This window comes from Homalodisca vitripennis, chromosome 1 (genome assembly GCF_021130785.1).
Source record: "Homalodisca vitripennis isolate AUS2020 chromosome 1, UT_GWSS_2.1, whole genome shotgun sequence".
Taxonomy (NCBI): domain Eukaryota; kingdom Metazoa; phylum Arthropoda; class Insecta; order Hemiptera; family Cicadellidae; genus Homalodisca; species Homalodisca vitripennis.
Window position 1 is genome coordinate 73,884,576 of NC_060207.1, and position 18,825 is coordinate 73,903,400.

Below are 18,825 nucleotides of genomic sequence, written 5' to 3' on the forward strand. Positions count from 1 at the left end.
AGATTACCAAGGGTTGGTGACGTCAACAGCTACACAACAAGACGGGCAAATGATATATCCCTTCCAGCGCATAGAACAACCCTTTACACCAAGAAGCCTTCCTATAGCGGTGCAAGACTCTTTAACATGCTTCCAGAAAACTTCAAAACATGTGACTCTAAAACTCTGAAGAAAAGACTGCACAGCCTGTTGATAAACTCTACAATTTATAGTTTGAATGAGTTTTTTAATTCTGTTAATGCTATTATTTAAGACATGTATGTGTATGTATATGCATTCATATATTTTCTCCTCATATATATTTTATTTTACAGAAATGTTAGTTAATATCAAATTTTAAAGATATTTTCTCTTTGCATTTATAATAGTTTTAAACTAGTTTACCTACTTCTTGATGACATCAATTTTTACTGCATGTGTTGACTCTGTAACCATTCTTGATGAATGTGTGAATAAAGATATTATTGAATTGAATTGAATTGAATTGAATTGTTTTCTTGTTTCACTGAACGAGAGCAAGTCAAAATTTAAAGCAATGATGATTGTTTTTTTTTTTGACATTTGTGGGATTGTGTACCTTCACTGGGTTCCTGAAGGTCAACAATTAATCAACATTACTATCTTGAGGTACTTAATAAACTACGTGAAAGAGTAAGAAAAAAACGACCCGAAATGTGGAAGGACAAATCATGGATCTTGCACCAAGACAATGCGCCAGCTCATTCCGCGTTATCTGTCAAGCGGTTCCTGACCAAGTACAGCATCCCAGTGTTAGAACATCCACCTTACTCGCCAGACCTAGCACCATGCGACTTTTATCTTTTCCCTAAGGTGAAATCTGCATTGAAAGGTACGAGATTTGAATCCGTAGAAGCTGTTCAAGAAAAAGCGGCAAGACTCCTGAAAGAATTGACAGAAGATGACTTTCAGCATTGTTTCCAACAATGGAAAATTCGCATGGAGCGTTGCAGGGATAGAGAAGGGGTGTATATTGAAGGTGATAATAAGTAATCATGTTTAAAATGAAAATACATTTTTTTACAATATCAGTCCCGTTATTTAATAGCCATACCTCGTATACTGTTCTAACTTTCTTGAGATACACATTTAAGAAATAATTGATTATTTTCCTTGTTGAATTTTCTTTGAAACTTCGTTAAATCATTATTACTGTGTCTATAATCTAAATTTCCATCTATTGCAACAAGTTAGGCGTCATGGTTAGAAATATTTGTAATAACCCTCAACTTTTACACCCTGTTTAGGAAAATTGCTTAAAACATGATCAATACAGGTCTGAGCTGTAGTACAGACTCTAGAAGGAAAATCTACCAAACAATTCATCCCATGACCTTTCAAAATGTTTTTTAAATTTCTACATTCTTTAGAATTTATAAGTGTATTTATGTTTATATCACCCACTAAAAAAATATATTCACATTTTTTTTTTAATTAAATTTATTAATTTATCCAATTTTTCTAGAAATATATTTGTATTAGAGCTGGGAGATCTAAAAATACCTACTACAATAAACTTAAAGCTATTATAGCTAAACATTGTTGCACAAAATTCAAACTGTCTATCTTCTTGCAATTCATTGCATGCCGGAAACTATACCTGTTTCCATTCAATCCCATCTTACATAGTACCATAACTCTCCCTCTAATGGTTGTTTTCCTACAATAATGAGAAGTAACCGTATATTTACTTAGATTTAATCGACAAATTTCATCCAGTTTAATATGTTCACTAAGAACTACTATATCCGGATTTAATTCTTCTAAAAGTATTTCTAGTGATTCATTTCTGGATTCTAAATGTTGAATGTTTTGATGAAAAATTTTAATTTTTTAAAATTTTGAATATTGGTAGCTAGACTTTTTCTTGGATTGGTTGATTGAAATTTTTGGATCAAAATTTACGTTTTCCCTTTGAGAGGTCTGGTAACTGAGTTTAAACGGTTAACAGATCGTTCTCCGGCATTTTCACTCGTATGTTGGATTTGCACCTCACTCAATGACTGACTCTGCTCATACACACTTTCACTTAACACACCTCCAGGTGATGCTGACATGCTTGATACTGAGGCAGCATGCAGCAGTGGAATGGTCTCTAGTGCTTCAGACGGTGAAGATTGGGTTACAACATCGGCAAAGCTAAGTTCACCAGGTACTACTGGGGTAGTTGACTGCTCCAGCTTTGATGGTGTATCAAGGCTGACATCATTTGATCTATTTGGGCTATTCGTTTGTGCGCTCTTCACACAACTAGTGTTTTCCATCAAGTCATTGGGAACAGACAGAGTTGATGTTTTAGTAAAGACTTCATCCATTGCGAGGTTATTCAGTTTATTGTACTTATACAATGTACAATGTTTGATGTATGTTTGATCTACTTTGGACCAATTTTGTTCAGCATATTTATTTACTATGATTTGTTGTAAGTATTTTACAAAAACGTTATAAGGCATTCCATTGTGCAAGTTTTTCTTAGGTGAATCATTTTTTGTTATTATTAAAATAGATGCTCCTGTGGTCTTTTTGAATTTCAACAGATTAGATACGAAATGTTGAGGTAAAACACGGTCTCTGATGCAACCCATTGGGGAACAGATAACAGTAATTTCAAGTTACGAGCTTTAAAATCTTCTGTTAATTGGTTGAAAGCTGAGTCATATGTTTCTTTATAACTTGAAAAGTTTTTGGCATTGAGAAAATATTTAGACTTTGTCACTAAACTATATACAGCTGCCCCAAATTTTGATTTCTGGTAAGTTAAATTCTGAGAACAGTACTGTAAACTACTGTGTTTCCCAAATTTTCTCTTGAATGCTACAGCGACCCCCTGACTCATGTTTTTTTCTTCATTTCAAAATCTGTCGAGATACAGTGTCCAAAAGCCACTTCAGGATTTTTACAATACTGTTCAAACAGAGTTTCATATCTGCCTCAATAATTTTTATGGTATTTTGAGCTTCAAAAGCTAATTTTGTTTGTTTCAAATTGTGGGTGTAGAACTGTATCAGCAATCCTCCTACATAAAACTTGTTTCCCAAATTTATTTAAGTGCTGACCGTGCTGGCTGAAAAAATGTTTCTTGAAATTTGTAATATTTATTATCTTCAAATCATTCAGCTGTTGTAGAGTTTTGTTTTCTTTGTGTATTTCCTTATTAATTAAACTTTCCCAGGCCAAGTCATGGCGATGAAATTGTGTTACATACACGATGTTAGTATGTTTATTTTCCAGTGGAAACTTCTGAAACATGCTTGATATATTGACATTTGAGTCCTTATAGGGCAACTCAGAAATGTCATTTGCTCCAGTTATAACAATCACAGTATCTTCTTTTGTGAAATGTTCTATCATATGGGATGTTTTTTTCAAAATATGGTTGGTTGTACCACCAGAGCTAGCACATACAAATGTTTCAAAAGTATCAGGCATTATTGTTGCCAAAAGATTGCCTAGGTTGTTGCCATGGCTATCGGCATACACATGAAGTTTGTTCTTTGGCTTGCCATGTTGTTTATGGTCAATGGAAACGGTTATTTCATTTGATGTCCTTTCGTTCGTGTGTATAGTCTTATTGGTTTTCAGAGAGTTTGATGTATGACTAATAGTAGAATTACTCAAACTGCTGAAGTTGTCATAATCACAATTATTTTAATTGTTTTAACAATTTTTTTGACCTTGTATTTCTTTTACATTCTTTGATTGAAGTAACAAATGTTCAATCTCTCTTTTTTGATTCTTCACTAACTCTTGAAGTATCTCAATTTTACTCTCTTGTTTACTTAAGGGGTTATCAAGTTTGGGTTCCTTTTCGGTAAATTCCATCAAAAGTTCAAATATTTTTCTTTTTTCACATCCTTTGCAGTTTTTTAGTATATAGGCCAACAACGATCTCTTTTTTATTAGTTCTATGTTGCTCATTGACAACTTCTTAATATATTCATAATCAAATATATTGCCTGTGAGAGCTTCTTGGATGCAGTTATTTGTTATAACTATTGAATAAATAGCGCAATCGTAACCATTTATTTGACTTTGAGCTTCGAAACAAGGATTCTGCAATTTAAGGTAACTTGATAGCTTATGCATAATTGTTTCAGCATGTGTCAGATTTGTAAATAGCTTTGATGTGTCGTAATAATAAAAGGTGTTTGTATTTTTATAATACATCAGAATACTCCAGTGAGATCCGCCAGCATTATCAATTATCCCAGCATCACTTATTGGAATGAGAAACATATCTTTCTCTCCCAAGCTGTTAGGTTCAAGGAAATGTGAATAATCCTCCAGGCATTTAACAGCATGAGATAATACTGGGCTTACAATGAGAAAACGATCATTGTCCAACAGATAATTGTTGATTAGTTCAAAATATCTATGTAGAACATCATCAAATGTATCTCCCAAGAGCTCTTCAAATATTATAATTGATGTTGCATTTATGTCAGTTTGACATTCAGTTGAGATACTGTTATTAATTGTTTCCGCATCAGTCACCGACATTTTCATGTTAGAGTCCAGGATAATCTGGAATCAAGCTGAAACCTCAGCAGGTTAATCGAACCTTCAGCGTCAGAGTCCGCCACACTTTTAAGAGTATAGAGAAAATTTTGGGTCTTTTCAGTATTTAACTGAAGGTGATTAGCATCAAACCACTGTTTCGCTTGCCTCATCACTTCAGCTGCGTCCCACTCCAGAGCATGAAGATCCTTCCAGTGTTGTTCAGGGTAGTTTCATCCGCAAACAAGAGTGAATGTCCTCCTTGATGTAAGTCATTTATGTGGATTAAGAATAGCAGAGGACCCAGAATCGAACTCTGTGGGGCTCTGTGCTCAAGGTTTCGGAACTCAGTTCTTGCACCCTGTAGATACACACACAGCCTGCTTTCTATTTGATAAGTAAGAGGTAAGTGTTGCATGAACTGCTCTCCCAATTAAGCAAACATAAGACCAACTTAATTTTCAAAATGGAATGTGACACACAGTCAAACGCTTTTCTTAGATCACGAAGCGTTAGTGCCACAGATTCTCCATCTTTGAATGCCTTTGAAATCTTCTTAACAAAAATAGCTTTTGTAGTTGATCGAATCTTCCTAAACCCATGTTGCCTGTCCAAAAACAAATTATTTGATTCAAAGTAGTCTACCAGCTGGTTCATCATAATGCAATTAAAGATCTTCGCCAGAGCTGTAATACCAGAAATTGATCATTAGTTGGACAGGATATGGTGATCATCCTTCTTGTAAACAGGGACAGTTCTGGTTATATTTAGAAAATCTGGTAAAACTCCATACCTCAGACAAATGTTGATGGAACTACGGATCGGTACTGCATCGATGACTGACTTGACGACATCACATGTTAAGCCATACACATATAGAGTTTTTTTAAGGCCTAAAATTATTGACAATGTTTTTAATTTGTTTAGAGGTTTCCTCCTTCCAGGATAAGATTGAACAAATGTATGTAGGGATTCTTATATTTAAGCAGCCTGGCTTTGTTCTGGTTGATTACCTCCCAAGATGCCTTGCATCAGTTACTAGCAGATATATGAAGCATTGCTTGCTTTTTAAGCTTCTGTCAGTTTGGGCCTTAAATTTTCCTATGTTTACAGCATTGGGAGTCCAGTATAGCCCTACTGTTGGGATTAGGTCCCTTAAATCTAAATCATGCAGTGTTAATTTACCTAATTCAGGTGAGTACCACTTCCTGTTAACCTCCTTAAACTTAGGTCTAAAAACTCCCTTTTGCTTAGATGCTCTACATGGTAAAAATGGAACAAGCTCATTAAACTTATGACTGAAACAAAGGAATAGAGCGTGATAAACTTCCGGCCACTACTCACTATTTCTCGGTCTCAGTCAATCAATTTTAAAGCTTTGTAAAAAAGTGGTATTTTGTCTTTTGATATATTTCTCTTACAAAAAAAACTACATCTAGAGTGCCAAAAGGGAGAAGGTATGTCACTTACCAGGGTAGATTGTGTCTTAAATTTTAGGATAACTGTCTAATGGTCCGCAATCAAAGGCTCGACTACAGATACTTGAAAATTCCATCTATTCAGGTTTGTGGCGAACATGTGTCCAGACATGCCTTTACTTTTGTAAGTTGTTGGCTGGATATGTAGAGTCCGTGACGGTGAAGTAAATTTGTAAAATCAGCTTCTTCTTTGGATGTAGTCTCTTTATGAATATTACAATCACCTCCTATTACCTACTATGTCCTTCTCATTGGCTGACAAACGTCAAGTTGCTGCAGAAATATATCAGTCTCCACCTGGATATTTATGTACAGAGATAACCACGATAGGCCTAAATCCATGACTATAACAGCTCGGTGACTGCAAGTTCTTTAGTTTTGTCAGCACAGAATTGGTCTCGATTTATTGCACAAGAACTTACATCAGTGTCCACATAAACTGCCAAACTATCATTTTTGTAAGTGTTACAACAATAAACATTGGATTGAGAAAGACAGTCTTGACTAGAGTAAATGACACATTCATTTTAATTCATCCAGTATTCAGTTATGCTCAGAAAAATGTAAAAGAAATCGACATCTTTATTAGCATAATTCATAAAATTCTCTATATAACCTAAATCTTTATGTTTTCATAATTTTTGTCATTATTATCAGACAAAATCCTTTATGGCAATAATGAACAAAAATGGCTCAGGCCTAACCCCTCAGGTACACCTATAGAAACGAGTCTAATTAACGAGTTTTTACCTTTAACTGCAAAAAACTGGTAGGCCTACCTATTATTAAGATAATATCTCGAGATTTCCAATGAATAGTCCCTGACACCGTAATATTGTAATTTATTAGTTTTATTTTTACTTATGAATTGATGAGTCCAAGTTAATAATCTATAGATGAGCTAGCTGTGAATCTGTGATCATACAAAATGACACAGCGCGTGTGTAGGTCATTTGTTAATGTAATTTATTCTTTCATACTCTATGTACGTGATATAAAACCCATTACTGTGAAGGTCTGATGTTGCAAATTTTCTGAACATGTGATCTTGTGGGTTGTAATTAATACGCCAAAGCGTTATCCGCTCGAGTATCACCCCTTCTAAAAATTTTTAATTGTTGAAACTGGTGACACTGTTGCAATCTACAGAATGTAACTGAATTAATTTATCCAAATCAAAGTCTATTGAATTAGTGGATTACCAATTTGTACAAACATAAAATCAAGGATCGTTTGTAGTTGAATCTGATCTTGTGGTGATTTAATTTCAAGATACAGCTTAGACTGTCTTCAAAAAGCAGCTGATATTCCTGTTATATTTTGCCTTATATCATCAATAAGTTGAATAAGAATAGCCTTTAGTTTTACAGCATTTGCCGGAATTTGGGGTTTATATTACGGAATGTGTCGTCGTGGTTTGAGAGCTTGTAAATATACGCCTTGTGCAACAAACTGTTCTCAAAAAATATTTTTAAATGGAGAGCGGTATTTGATTTTAACTATTTAAGATATATTGGATATATTCCAACAAGATTAGGTAGAACCTTTTGAAGCATGTAGATTCCCAAGTTTTTGAAGTGAAAACTTCTTTAGGCGCGTTGAGCGTTTTGGTAGAGGGTAAAATCCTCGGTTCGCGTCACCGACATGCTAATGATACTAACCTGCATGAAAAAAGTCAGTCTCGCTGTGTTTTTTAACCGTAGACTTGGCCGCGGACTACTAACCTGCATGAAAAGTCAGTCTCGCTGTGTTTAAAACTGTCCCGGCGGAGTATGAAAACAGACTGCGAAAATCAGTGACCTTTACGGCTTCCTCTCGCGATTTAAAAAGTGAAGCCAATGTCGTACAATTCTGTTAAGATGCGTCAAATTAAAGCTCTTAATATTGGCAATCTATTGGTTACATTTTTAAATATTAAAAAAATTTCGAAATAATTTTGATTATTGTTTTACATTTTACATAGCGTTTACAATGACAAGAAAAAAGTAGTAAGCGAGGATTTTTTTTATTTTTTGGTCAGACAAAATTTGTCAGCGAGAAAGTTGTGTGACAATAGATGAATATTTTTTTTGTAATTTATCATTTTTTTTATTGGAAGTTTAGTTGTTGCCTGTAGTAGCGTTTGAAGCGAGTGAACGTTTCTGCCGGAACTGTAGTTGGCGCATTGGCTCACTGATACCGTATTAACTCAATAAATTAGTTTATTGTGCAATAAAATACCTTTACGAAAGAACCAAGTTAATTTAACTAATTTATTAGTTTTAAAAATATTGTGGGTTTAATTGTTATTGCAATTATATACTTTATCCGTAGCAATAACTGTATTATTTACAACGGTGTTCAACTCACTGTTGTTCACTCGGGTGTTTACTCACTTTGTATTCTATGTTTAACTAAACTATTAATATTGGAGCAATTACAAGTATAATGATTGCATTGAACTTTTTTTCTCATTATAATATATTTTCTTTAATACTTACAGTACTTTTTTATTAAGATATTGTTTGTAATAATGTAATATTAATATTATTTTTTCAACCACATTTGTATTTATATTTTATGTTTTGTTTAACCCATCATATGTAACTAATAAATAAAACATAAAAAATTTCATATAATTTTTGCATATAGTTTTAAATTACTCTCAACTTAAATAGTTCCGTTTTCATTTCTATCGGCAGTCCCACGACTGCTACTGTTTTTTTTTTATATAATTAAACGAAAGTGCCAAATACGTTTTTTAATAGAATTTAGTAGAAAATTAGCAGTTACGAATTAAAATTTCTAATGTGCAGAAATAATTCTTTGGTATTGGCACATTACGATATTTGACAGTAATTGCACACATTAATATTATTGCTGACCAAACCGCAGTCTTCGATTTACAGCAGACAGACCCAACAGTAGACTTTTACTCTGGTTGGCTTTTGGCTAAATAAAGGGTCAGGTGTTCTTGTGGCTTACGTAGTGTCGTCTGTCGACGAGTATCGACTGTTCCGTAGGCATTAGTGAATCAATGAAATGGTTGATTCTAGTGTGAATGACTTTTTGTCACAATATAAATCGATCTCAAATAAACTAAAAAAGTAAGTAAATGGATATCCTTAGTTGTTATAACCTGAGAATTCGTTCTGTACTACTTGGGAACCCTTCTGGTTACTTTTAGGTTATGTTTATTTTGGGGTTATCTTTATTTAATTACATATTTATTCCAAAAGTGGTGTTATGTTTGGAATCTAGAAGTTTAGATGTAACAATTGAAACATCATGATTATAAAATTTTCTTGCAATTGCATTGTTTATTATCATAATGGTTAATTCTGAAATACTAGGCTAGGACAAATTTTTTGTTCACTAATAATAAAAGATTATAGCAAGTGTTAACAAGTCACATTTAATATAAAGGTTCCTTCTGTTTTATATATTTATGGACACCATAACATTTGAAGTTGTAATTTTTATGGAGGACACTAAACACTTCATTTGACATTTCGTGAATTGGTCCAATTTTCAAAATCCGGGTTGGGTACAACTATTCAGATCCGGTTTTTATATTCATATCAACCGATAATATTTTTAATCAGACTTCATTAGCATCAACTGATGTTCATTTATTAATTTGAACAAATTTACTAAATCATCTGTAGCAATTGTAAACACAATTTCAAACTGTCGATAATATTTGGTCTAAGGTGATTTGGGCAGAGTTCGATAAGCGGACCAGGTTTTTATTTCGCTTATTGCAATCATTGATACTTCATATAACGTAGGGTAGGGTACTATAAGCGGACCCAGTTTTTTATATCGAAGAATGTAATCATCGATACCTAATATTCGCATCTCAAATCCTAGACTATCAATCGATATAAAAGTATCTATAGTCCTCAATAACAATCATATATTTTTAATTAAAATATAAATTTAATATTTACAGTGATCAAACAAATTATTATAACCAAAATTAGGAAAACTGAAGCCGACCATACTTGCTCCTCTCTCAGTTACAGTTGTTTCTTTCCCACAAATTTCACATAATGGGTTGTTCGGTACGAGTCCCACATGTTGAAGTCAAGAAAAAAATGTCTTATCATCTTTGAAAGCAATGTCGTGTAGTTTTATAAAATTGACTGCCATTTTTAATAATCAAATGTTAATTAATCAGTATCAATTGATTATATCAATGGTTATGATTAAGTAATATCGTTTGCCAATTTCGATATAAAAAACCGGGTCCGCTTATCGTACCCTACCCTATAACGTATAACAGAACTATCATTCAATATCAACGTATCTAAAATACTAAATTAAAGTCACAAGTTTCAAATTAATAGAAATAGTAGTTTAAACAATTACATAATGCCGTAAATACTAAAGGAACCATAACCATTAAGACTTAAGGAAATGATAAAATTAAGACAGGTGGAAGGAAATATTTTGTTTAAATAATAAAGAAAATGTAACCAAACAAACATCTTGAAATCGAGAAAGACACAGTAAATCATCTTTAAATGTTATTTTGTTTAATTTTCTAAAGTGAACTATCTTTTTTTATTTGAAAGAAGTTAATAATAGATAAAAATTGTGTTTAAAATATGAAAACGTGTATACAGTTGGTACAGATGCTTTTATTTATTGTTCAGATTAATTACTAGTGGTTGATTACATCAGTGTGTATAATAATTAAATATCATTTGATAATTTCAGTATAAAAACTGAGTCCACTTATCGTGCTCTATCCGGTGATTTTTTTCTTAATGTACGACAACTAACCCTTGTAATGTTAATTGACAAAATGTTGTCTATCAAACAATCTCTCACATAATCATATATTATAATATAATCTGGAAACATGTCGATTTGATTCATGCACCATTGGATTCGGGAAGAAAAATGTTACTTAAAACGAAAGTAGTAATTATTCCCTCTTTGTTATTATGGTTGTAACGTAGCAAGTTTATTATTTCCAACGTAAAATAAAACGTCGTCTGTTTTTTGTGAACCCTTTCTTGAAGGAAACAGGAATTATCCGGAAATTTTCCATCGTTCAGTGAAACAAAAAAATCAGTAACACTACGTTTCGAGATTTGCAATCTGATCTCTTCTTCAGGTAAATCTAACACATAATTTAAAACTAGGTAAAAAAAAATCATACCAGAGCTTTGTGACACGCCTAAGTCAGGAATCACAACCACCATGTTGTGTGTCAAGTTCACTAACTCTAAAACATGTACTTAATAAAAAACTAAACACAACACTAATTATTAAAACTGAACTACAGAATACAGATCCCAATACGTCAGCATTTGTCGACCAAACACCTACGACTGACCAGAGCCCAATAGTATTTCACCAAAACTAATTTATTATCTAGTATTAAATTTTTTAATTTTAAATCTATTATTATAGAGCAAAAGTACACAAAGTTTACAAATTTAGCAAATGATAATGATCCTATAGATTTTTCAACAAAGCATGTCTGCAGACGAACTTGTGCTCACTCAGCTAGCTGGGAATGAACATCTCAAAGTCAAAGTCAAGTCAAAGCAAACTTTATTCGTGAACATAGAGTACAGAATATGTGTCAATAGATAAAAGTAATTATAAATTAGGTTGACAAATCTCTCCAATTTGAAAATTCTTCAACGGAGTAGAATGTCTTGTCGGCCAGCCAGGTGGTGAGACGTGTTCTGAATGGGAATAGTCTCTTGTCTTCTTTGAGATGTCTTGGCAGTAGATTGAAAAATTTTGCTCCTGCATAGGAAGGTTTTTTGGCAAACATTGCAAGTCTGTGAGATTGAAGGTTGAAATTTACTGCGTTTCTGGTGTTGTGGGTATGGATGTCAATGAATCTTTCAGCATTACTTGTGAGAATGTGATTGATGGACTGAAAGATAAACAAGGCAGTAACAGTTTGGATACCAAGGTCTTTAAAGGCACTTCTACAAGTGTCTCTTGGTCCCAAGCTTGCTAGCACTCTCACAGCCTTTTTCTGCATTATTAGGACTCTATTCAGATTTCCTGCAGTTGATCCACCCCAAACAAGCAGTCCATATCTTATGTGGGATTCAAATAGTGAGAAATAAGCAACTTTAGCTGTTGCGAGGTCTGTGACAGCTCTAACTCTTTTGAGCACATACAGGGCAGTACTCAATTTGTTGCAGACCAAATCAACATGAGGTGTCCAAGATAGAGCACTGTCTACAATAATTCCCAAGTACTTAGTTTCTTCCTCCACCTCTAACATCGGGAGTCCAGCATTTTCATTTTGTGCTCTACTAAACAGTACTTGCTTTGTTTTTCCTTCGTTTAGTGCCAAGTTGTTAACATGACAGTATTGTTTGGCTACATTTAAAGCAATGAAGGCCTTACAGTCTAAATTATCAGGTTGCTTTTCTGCCAACATCAAAGCAGTATCATCTGCATACATTGTAGAAGAGGCATACTCACTGAGATGATTGGGTAAGTCATTAGTGAACAGTATATAGAGTACTGGTCCAAGGACGGATCCTTGAGGAACCCCTCTACTGATAGGAAGTTGATCAGATCTTGCATGGTAAGTTGTGTTGTTCACTGTATATTTGATCTCAACCAATTGAGTTCTATTCTTCAAGTAGCTTGAAAACCACCTTTCTTCTGTATTGTGAATTCCCAATGTTTTAAGCTTTTTAATGAGCAAGTTATGTCCCAGACTGTCAAATGCTTTAGAAAAATCTAAGAACAAAGCTGTGGTCAAGTTTCCTTCTTCCAACTGGTCTATTACACCTTCAACAAAACTTATGATGGCTGTAGTGGTGGATCTTCCAGGTAGGAAGCCGTGTTGGTGTTCAGATAAGAGATTGTTAGAAGAGAGGTGTCTCATCAATCTTGTTAAAACAATTTTTTCAATTATTTTAGAAATCGTAGGAATAAGAGATATCGGTCTATAATCACTTGCAACTTTGCATGTCTTTTGTTTATTTATCGGGATAACCTTAGCTACTTTAAGATCGTCTGGAAAAATGCCTTGTAAGAGAGACTTGTTAATTATGTTTGTCAATGGAAGCCTGATTTCTTCGACTATATATTTCAATACAGTGGTCGGTTAATACCAATTTGTTATCTTTTACACATTACGTCTCCTCGGGTTTGGATTTGATGACTCAGACGGATGCTGTCTTCCTTGACCTGGCCAAGGCCTTTGATAGAGTAGATCATTTAATTTTGTTAAAGAAAATGCACTATTATGGGGTCTCTGATAGTCTAATACGCTTTTTTGTTTCTTACTTAATTAATAGAAATCAATATGTGTTGTATAAAGGTCATGTATCGTCATCTTTTAAGGTTCAGTCAGGGATACCACAAGGGTCAAATTTAGGCCCATGTTTGTTCACTATTATGATTAATGATTTGTGTAATTGTGTGACTTTTTCCAAACCGTTATTATTTGCTGATGATTTAAAATTACTAAAAATAATATCAAATCAATCTGATGCCAATGAACTACAAGGGGATTTGGATAATGTTTATCAGTGGGGAGTGGATAATAAAATGGAATTTAATATTTCTAAATGCCATGTTATGACATTCAGTAGGTCAAAAAATTGTATTAATAAAGATTATTATTTAAATGGGAAATTGATTTCAAGGGTTGATTCAATAAAGGATTTGGGTGTTTACATTGATTGCAATTTGTCTTTTAGCGAACATGTTTTTAGATGTATTTCTTCTGCAAATCGAATGATGGGGTTTATAATTCGGCAAGGAATAAATTTTACTAATATTAGAACATTGATTGCATTATATAGGGCCTTGGTCAGGTCCAGGTTGGAGGCGGCTTGTATTATATGGAATCCCATTCATGTTATACACAAAGATGCCATAGAAAGGGTTCAAAAAAGATTTTTACGCTACCTCTATTATAAATGTTTTAATATTTATACATATTTGATTCCTTATGAAGAGCTGATGAGTCTGTTTGGGTTTGAGAGTCTGAGCCTGAGGAGGGATGTGATGGAGCAGATGTTTTTGAGGGGCCTGGTTCAGGGACGGGTGGACAGCGCTGAGGGTCTGGGGGTTATAAGTTTTTAGGGTCCCTAGCTTTAACAGTAGAGGCAGGCTACTGTTTGAACTGCCACACGTGCGGACGGTGGCGCACGCGTCCTCGCCTCTGCTCCGGATGGTGAGATCACATAATATGATGCTTTCAGGTGGAGGTGATATAGATATATTTTTCGAAACGGATTCTACTTTTAAAAACAAGTGTCTAATGCTTCTTAAACTGAGATCTTAATAATTATGTATAACATTGTTATTTATTAATTTATTTATGAAATTGTTAAATTTTTAGAATAGATATATTACACAACATATTGTTTTGCTTTTTTTTTCTGCATGTTGAAATGTACAACTTAAAATATGTTGCTTGTTTGTTGATTATTAACTAAAGTACAATTGATTCATTTGTGAATTCCAAATGCATGTTATACTCACATATTGTTGTTGTTTATATATTGTTATTGTTATTTTTTTTCTGGCCATTTATTTATTGTTGTTATTTACTTATTGTTGTTATTTATTTGTTGTTGTATTTATATATTATTTGAGTGAGTTATGTCTATTTACATAAAGGATATATATGCGTGTGTATTCCTTAAAATTAAGGTGTAGGTATAATTATTATTAAGTAGTAGTTTCAATTATTATTGCTTTTAAAATTTATTGCTTGTTGCATGTGGTTGGGGACTTTAACCCACAATATATTGTATTGTAATAAGAGAACTGCCCCAATGTAATTGGGTTGTTACCTGTTTTGGAGCATGTAAAATAAAAATAAATAAATAAATAAATAATAAATAAATATATCGTCAATTCCAGCTGAGGGTTTTGATTTCAGTGAAAGAATTGTTTTTTCAACCTTGGTTAGATTTGTCATTTCGAACTTAAAATCAGAAACATTGTTGATTATGTCCATTTGGTTGTCAGTGAGGTCAAGATTTTGACCGGCTTCTTTCAGTGTTTTCTCCGCTACAGTTGTGAAATAAGTATTTAGGTGTTCTGCTATTTGGAGTGGATTCTGAGTTTTCTTTCCGTCAACTTCCAGTTCAATTGCTGATTCCGTGCATTTTTTTTGTCGTTCACTGTTTATGGTGTCCCAGATCGCTTTAGGCTTGTTATCAGCATTGTTAATAAAGTCGGCAGTTGCTTGTCTTCTACAAAATTTCAATCTCAAATCATATGCTTTTTTCCTTTCTGCTGTTAATCTTTTTGCCTCAACCCCAGGTCTTAATTTTTCTTGCTCAAGAGCCTCAAGAAAGTCTTTTTGAAGTCTGTTAGCAACAGGGTCTGACATGCTTCTAAAGTTATGCCTTTTTTTTGATCTAGATTTTTTGTAAGGGCAGGCTGTGTTCATTGCTGAGGTGAGGATGCCACTAAGTTTTTTGTATGCTGTGCATTTTCTGTATTTATGATTTCATCCCATTCCTGATCGCGGAGAATTTCTTTTAGGTGGTCCAAATTTTTCTTGTTTAAGTGCCTTCTTTCTGAATTTACAATGGGCAGAGGAGCTGAACACTTGTAGATTGAGCTTAGCTGTGCTTTATGATCAGAAATCCCAGTAGTGAATGTAGAGACATTGATTTCTTGAGGAGTGATATTACTACATACACAGTCTATGGATGAAGATGTAGTATTTGTCTCTCTGGTAGGTGGGAGTTGTAAACGGTGAATATTGTATGCTGCCAAAGTATTAGTTAGCTTTGCGTTGTCCCTATCTTGTTTTAGACAATCGTAGGGTCTCTAAAACACTTTAGACTTGTGTGAGGTCTCTAACAAAGAGATAAACTAAAAGCTTCACTAGCCAATCACAAGGCCTTTTTTTGCACAAAAAATATGATTATAATCAGTGAAGCTTCGGAGACGAACTTTATGGCAACAAACAATAAAAAAATGTGATTACGTCATTATATTAACTATATTTAGTTGGCTGGATTTTTCTGTGTAGGTATTGATCGACTATATATAGGGCGGTATTTTTTCATGTAATTATCTAGCAGAAATGTATAGTTGACTGGTCTTATAAGGGTTAAGATATATTACAAAGTAAATGTTTTTAATAACATTTGAAGAGATTAGTTTTTGGTGTACAGGAAATGAATTGAAAATAGTCATCCTCTGTCCCCATCTACTATTTGAATTACACAATATTACATGCTTACAAATATGTTGGTAGGTATTATAGATGGATAAACATGTAAATTTAATCTTATCTTATTTGGAATGCTTACATGGGACACATAATAAAATAATAGTTGTAGAAGAGTTTAAATTAGCTCTCTGCACTTTTACAATACATTTATTTCTTTGATTATATGTAAATAATTGTTTCTCTCTGTCAATAATGGTGAAAAAAGTGTGGATCAAGCCTATTTCACATTATGCGTTTTGTATTGCCTGTTTAATTTGTGTTAATAGTGCTTGAATCCTGTAGGTTTCCTTGAGATCCAGATTTGCTGAGCAAATTAATTTTAGATACTAAATCCACACATTTTTCCTACTTCAAACCATCCAGATCAATACAAAATATGAACTAATTGTAAACTTTACTAGAAAGCTGTAGGTGAATAGAAAATATGAATTACAGATTTGCAGTGGTTAATATTATATATTACACTGTATTACATTATTAATGGATTTATAGCAAAAACAATATGTTCTTAAATTAAGAGGAATGTTGCTTAATTTACATATGGATGAGACTAGCTACACTAGACCTCAGCTCTTGCACTAATTATACTGATTATATTTCTAGAGTGCAATTTAATTTAAGACTACAACTCTGATGTTATAAAAAGTAAAATTATAGACAATTGTAATGACATGTATTGACAAAAAAATTAAACTAAAATATGACAATTTTAGCTTGTTGAATTCAGGTTGTATGGTGAATGTATTTAAACACCACTCATTATAATGATCATAGTGAGGACAGTCTTGAAATAATATTATTCAAATTAATAACATATTTATTTTTCATTTAAATAAATAGAAATCTTCTGAAGCTGATTTTTCCGGTCTTGTAATCAGAAGAATAGTTAACTTCTGATAACTATAATATAAATATAATTAGTTTTATTTAGAAAATGTAAAATATTTTCAATAAAATAGATAGTAAAGTATATAGTTTATTATGTTCAGAAGAAATAATATTTCACACCACTGTGTTACTGTACTTCACATCATGTGTTGGAATTTCTGATTGAATGTTATAACTTCTGTTTGAAAATGAATGAAATGTCTTACCATGTTGTTCTTGTATTTGTATCCTTATTAATATAATAAAAATACAAAGAGAAGCATTTTTATTGGTGTTCAATAATTACTTAAGTTAAGTTTCTGAAAGTAAAACAAAGTTTATAATTAGAAAAATGCATAATTCAGACAGTGTACATCAAATTACGTGCTGCGGGGAAATCGGGTTCTGTGCCTATTGGAAGTGGAGAGAACATCAGAATAATCAAACCATTTCTACAGTTCACAGCGCCTTACTCAGTTATGTTTGAAATTGATCGATAAAACATGGTATAACTGGGGTAGATTAACTTCTCTATTAAGTACTAGGAGACTGAGTGAAGCTCTGTAACTAAGTTTTAGTAACGCTAATTAAGAATACTATTGTGTAACAAAACAGTTATTCAACAAATAACTTATTGAGGGCAAATTATAAAAAAAACAGGTATTTTTGTATTTTGTAGGTACAGTTAATAAAATAAAACAAAATAGATGATAACTGAGATATATTATTATATCAAGACTTACTCATCCCTGATTGATTAAATTTGGCAGGCTACGCTTTTGGAATACAATATTGTTGATGTATTCTGTGGCTCTGTTTTCTTCTCGTGTTGTGATTATGCCCTGGGTTTATGCCTAGGGTGTGAAGTCCCTGGGTGAACTGGCAAAAGTTATGAATTGTTTCCAAAATATATAGCGACAATAAGGGAAGGAAAAACCAACCATTAAATGCCTGTCTGCATGATTGATCCCTCTTTAATCCTCAAATTATTCTTGTGGTACTTTTTAAAATTTTTAAGCACGTCCTCATTGGAGCCTGACCAGATTTTCCTCAAATGACGATGATGTATCTCAATCTTGTTTCTATAAAGGATGTGTAACACAATAAAAGGGTTTTGTACTGTGATAATCGTCTTATTAGAAAAGCAAGAATGAAATTTTCCCAAAAACTCTACTAACATGGTCAGCATTTTAAGTTTTAGTCAATTATAATTCCAAATTATTAAGTATGTGTTTTAGTTTTGAGAGATTGTTCATGATTTTAATAGAAATAGACCTTTTTTGTAAAAAATGGTATGTAGTATGATTTTTCAATATTCATTTTAAGGTTTAAATTTTGAAATTGGTAAAATTGAGATAGTGCAACATATGTCATCACCTCCAGGGTGTCATATGATAAACTACCAAAACTTAAAGCAATATTGTCCACATAAAGAGTTAAATGACACTTCTCTACACTGCCCCCATAAGAATAAAAACCCTAACTCCAAGAAAACTGTTCAGGAAATGAGGATTACTAATTTTTTTTACCTGCATTAACATTTTTGCACTTTAAAAAAAAAGGTTTATGCTAAAATGTTATTGATATAGACCTACAAAATATTTATGTTGATGTGAAATTTCATTGATTAATTTTTTTTAATAGAAAAAGTGGAGTTAGGGCTTTTTATGTCACAGTTTGTTTGGCCTGAAGCGCACCCTTGAAAAGCCCTAACTCCTTCTGGTGGGAGTTAGGGCTTTTCATCGTCAAAATGGACTTGTTTAGTTGTGACACCTAATTGGC

At 33.0% G+C, this 18,825-nt stretch overlaps 1 protein-coding gene across 3 annotated transcripts in view; it reads left to right on the forward strand.

The window, feature by feature from the left end:
- Positions 1 to 8,778: 8,778 nt before the first annotated feature.
- Positions 8,779 to 18,825, forward strand: part of LOC124364683 (40-kDa huntingtin-associated protein) — a 35,658-nt gene continuing 25,611 nt past the window's right edge. The window contains exon 1 of one of the 3 annotated variants that reach the window (XM_046820360.1): positions 8,779 to 9,079. In XM_046820360.1, coding sequence (XP_046676316.1) covers positions 9,015 to 9,079 — 65 coding nt within the window. In that variant the 5' untranslated portion in view covers positions 8,779 to 9,014. The remainder of the gene's footprint in view (positions 9,080 to 18,825) is intronic. The other 2 variants (XM_046820353.1, XM_046820371.1) reach the window with 2 other exon arrangements.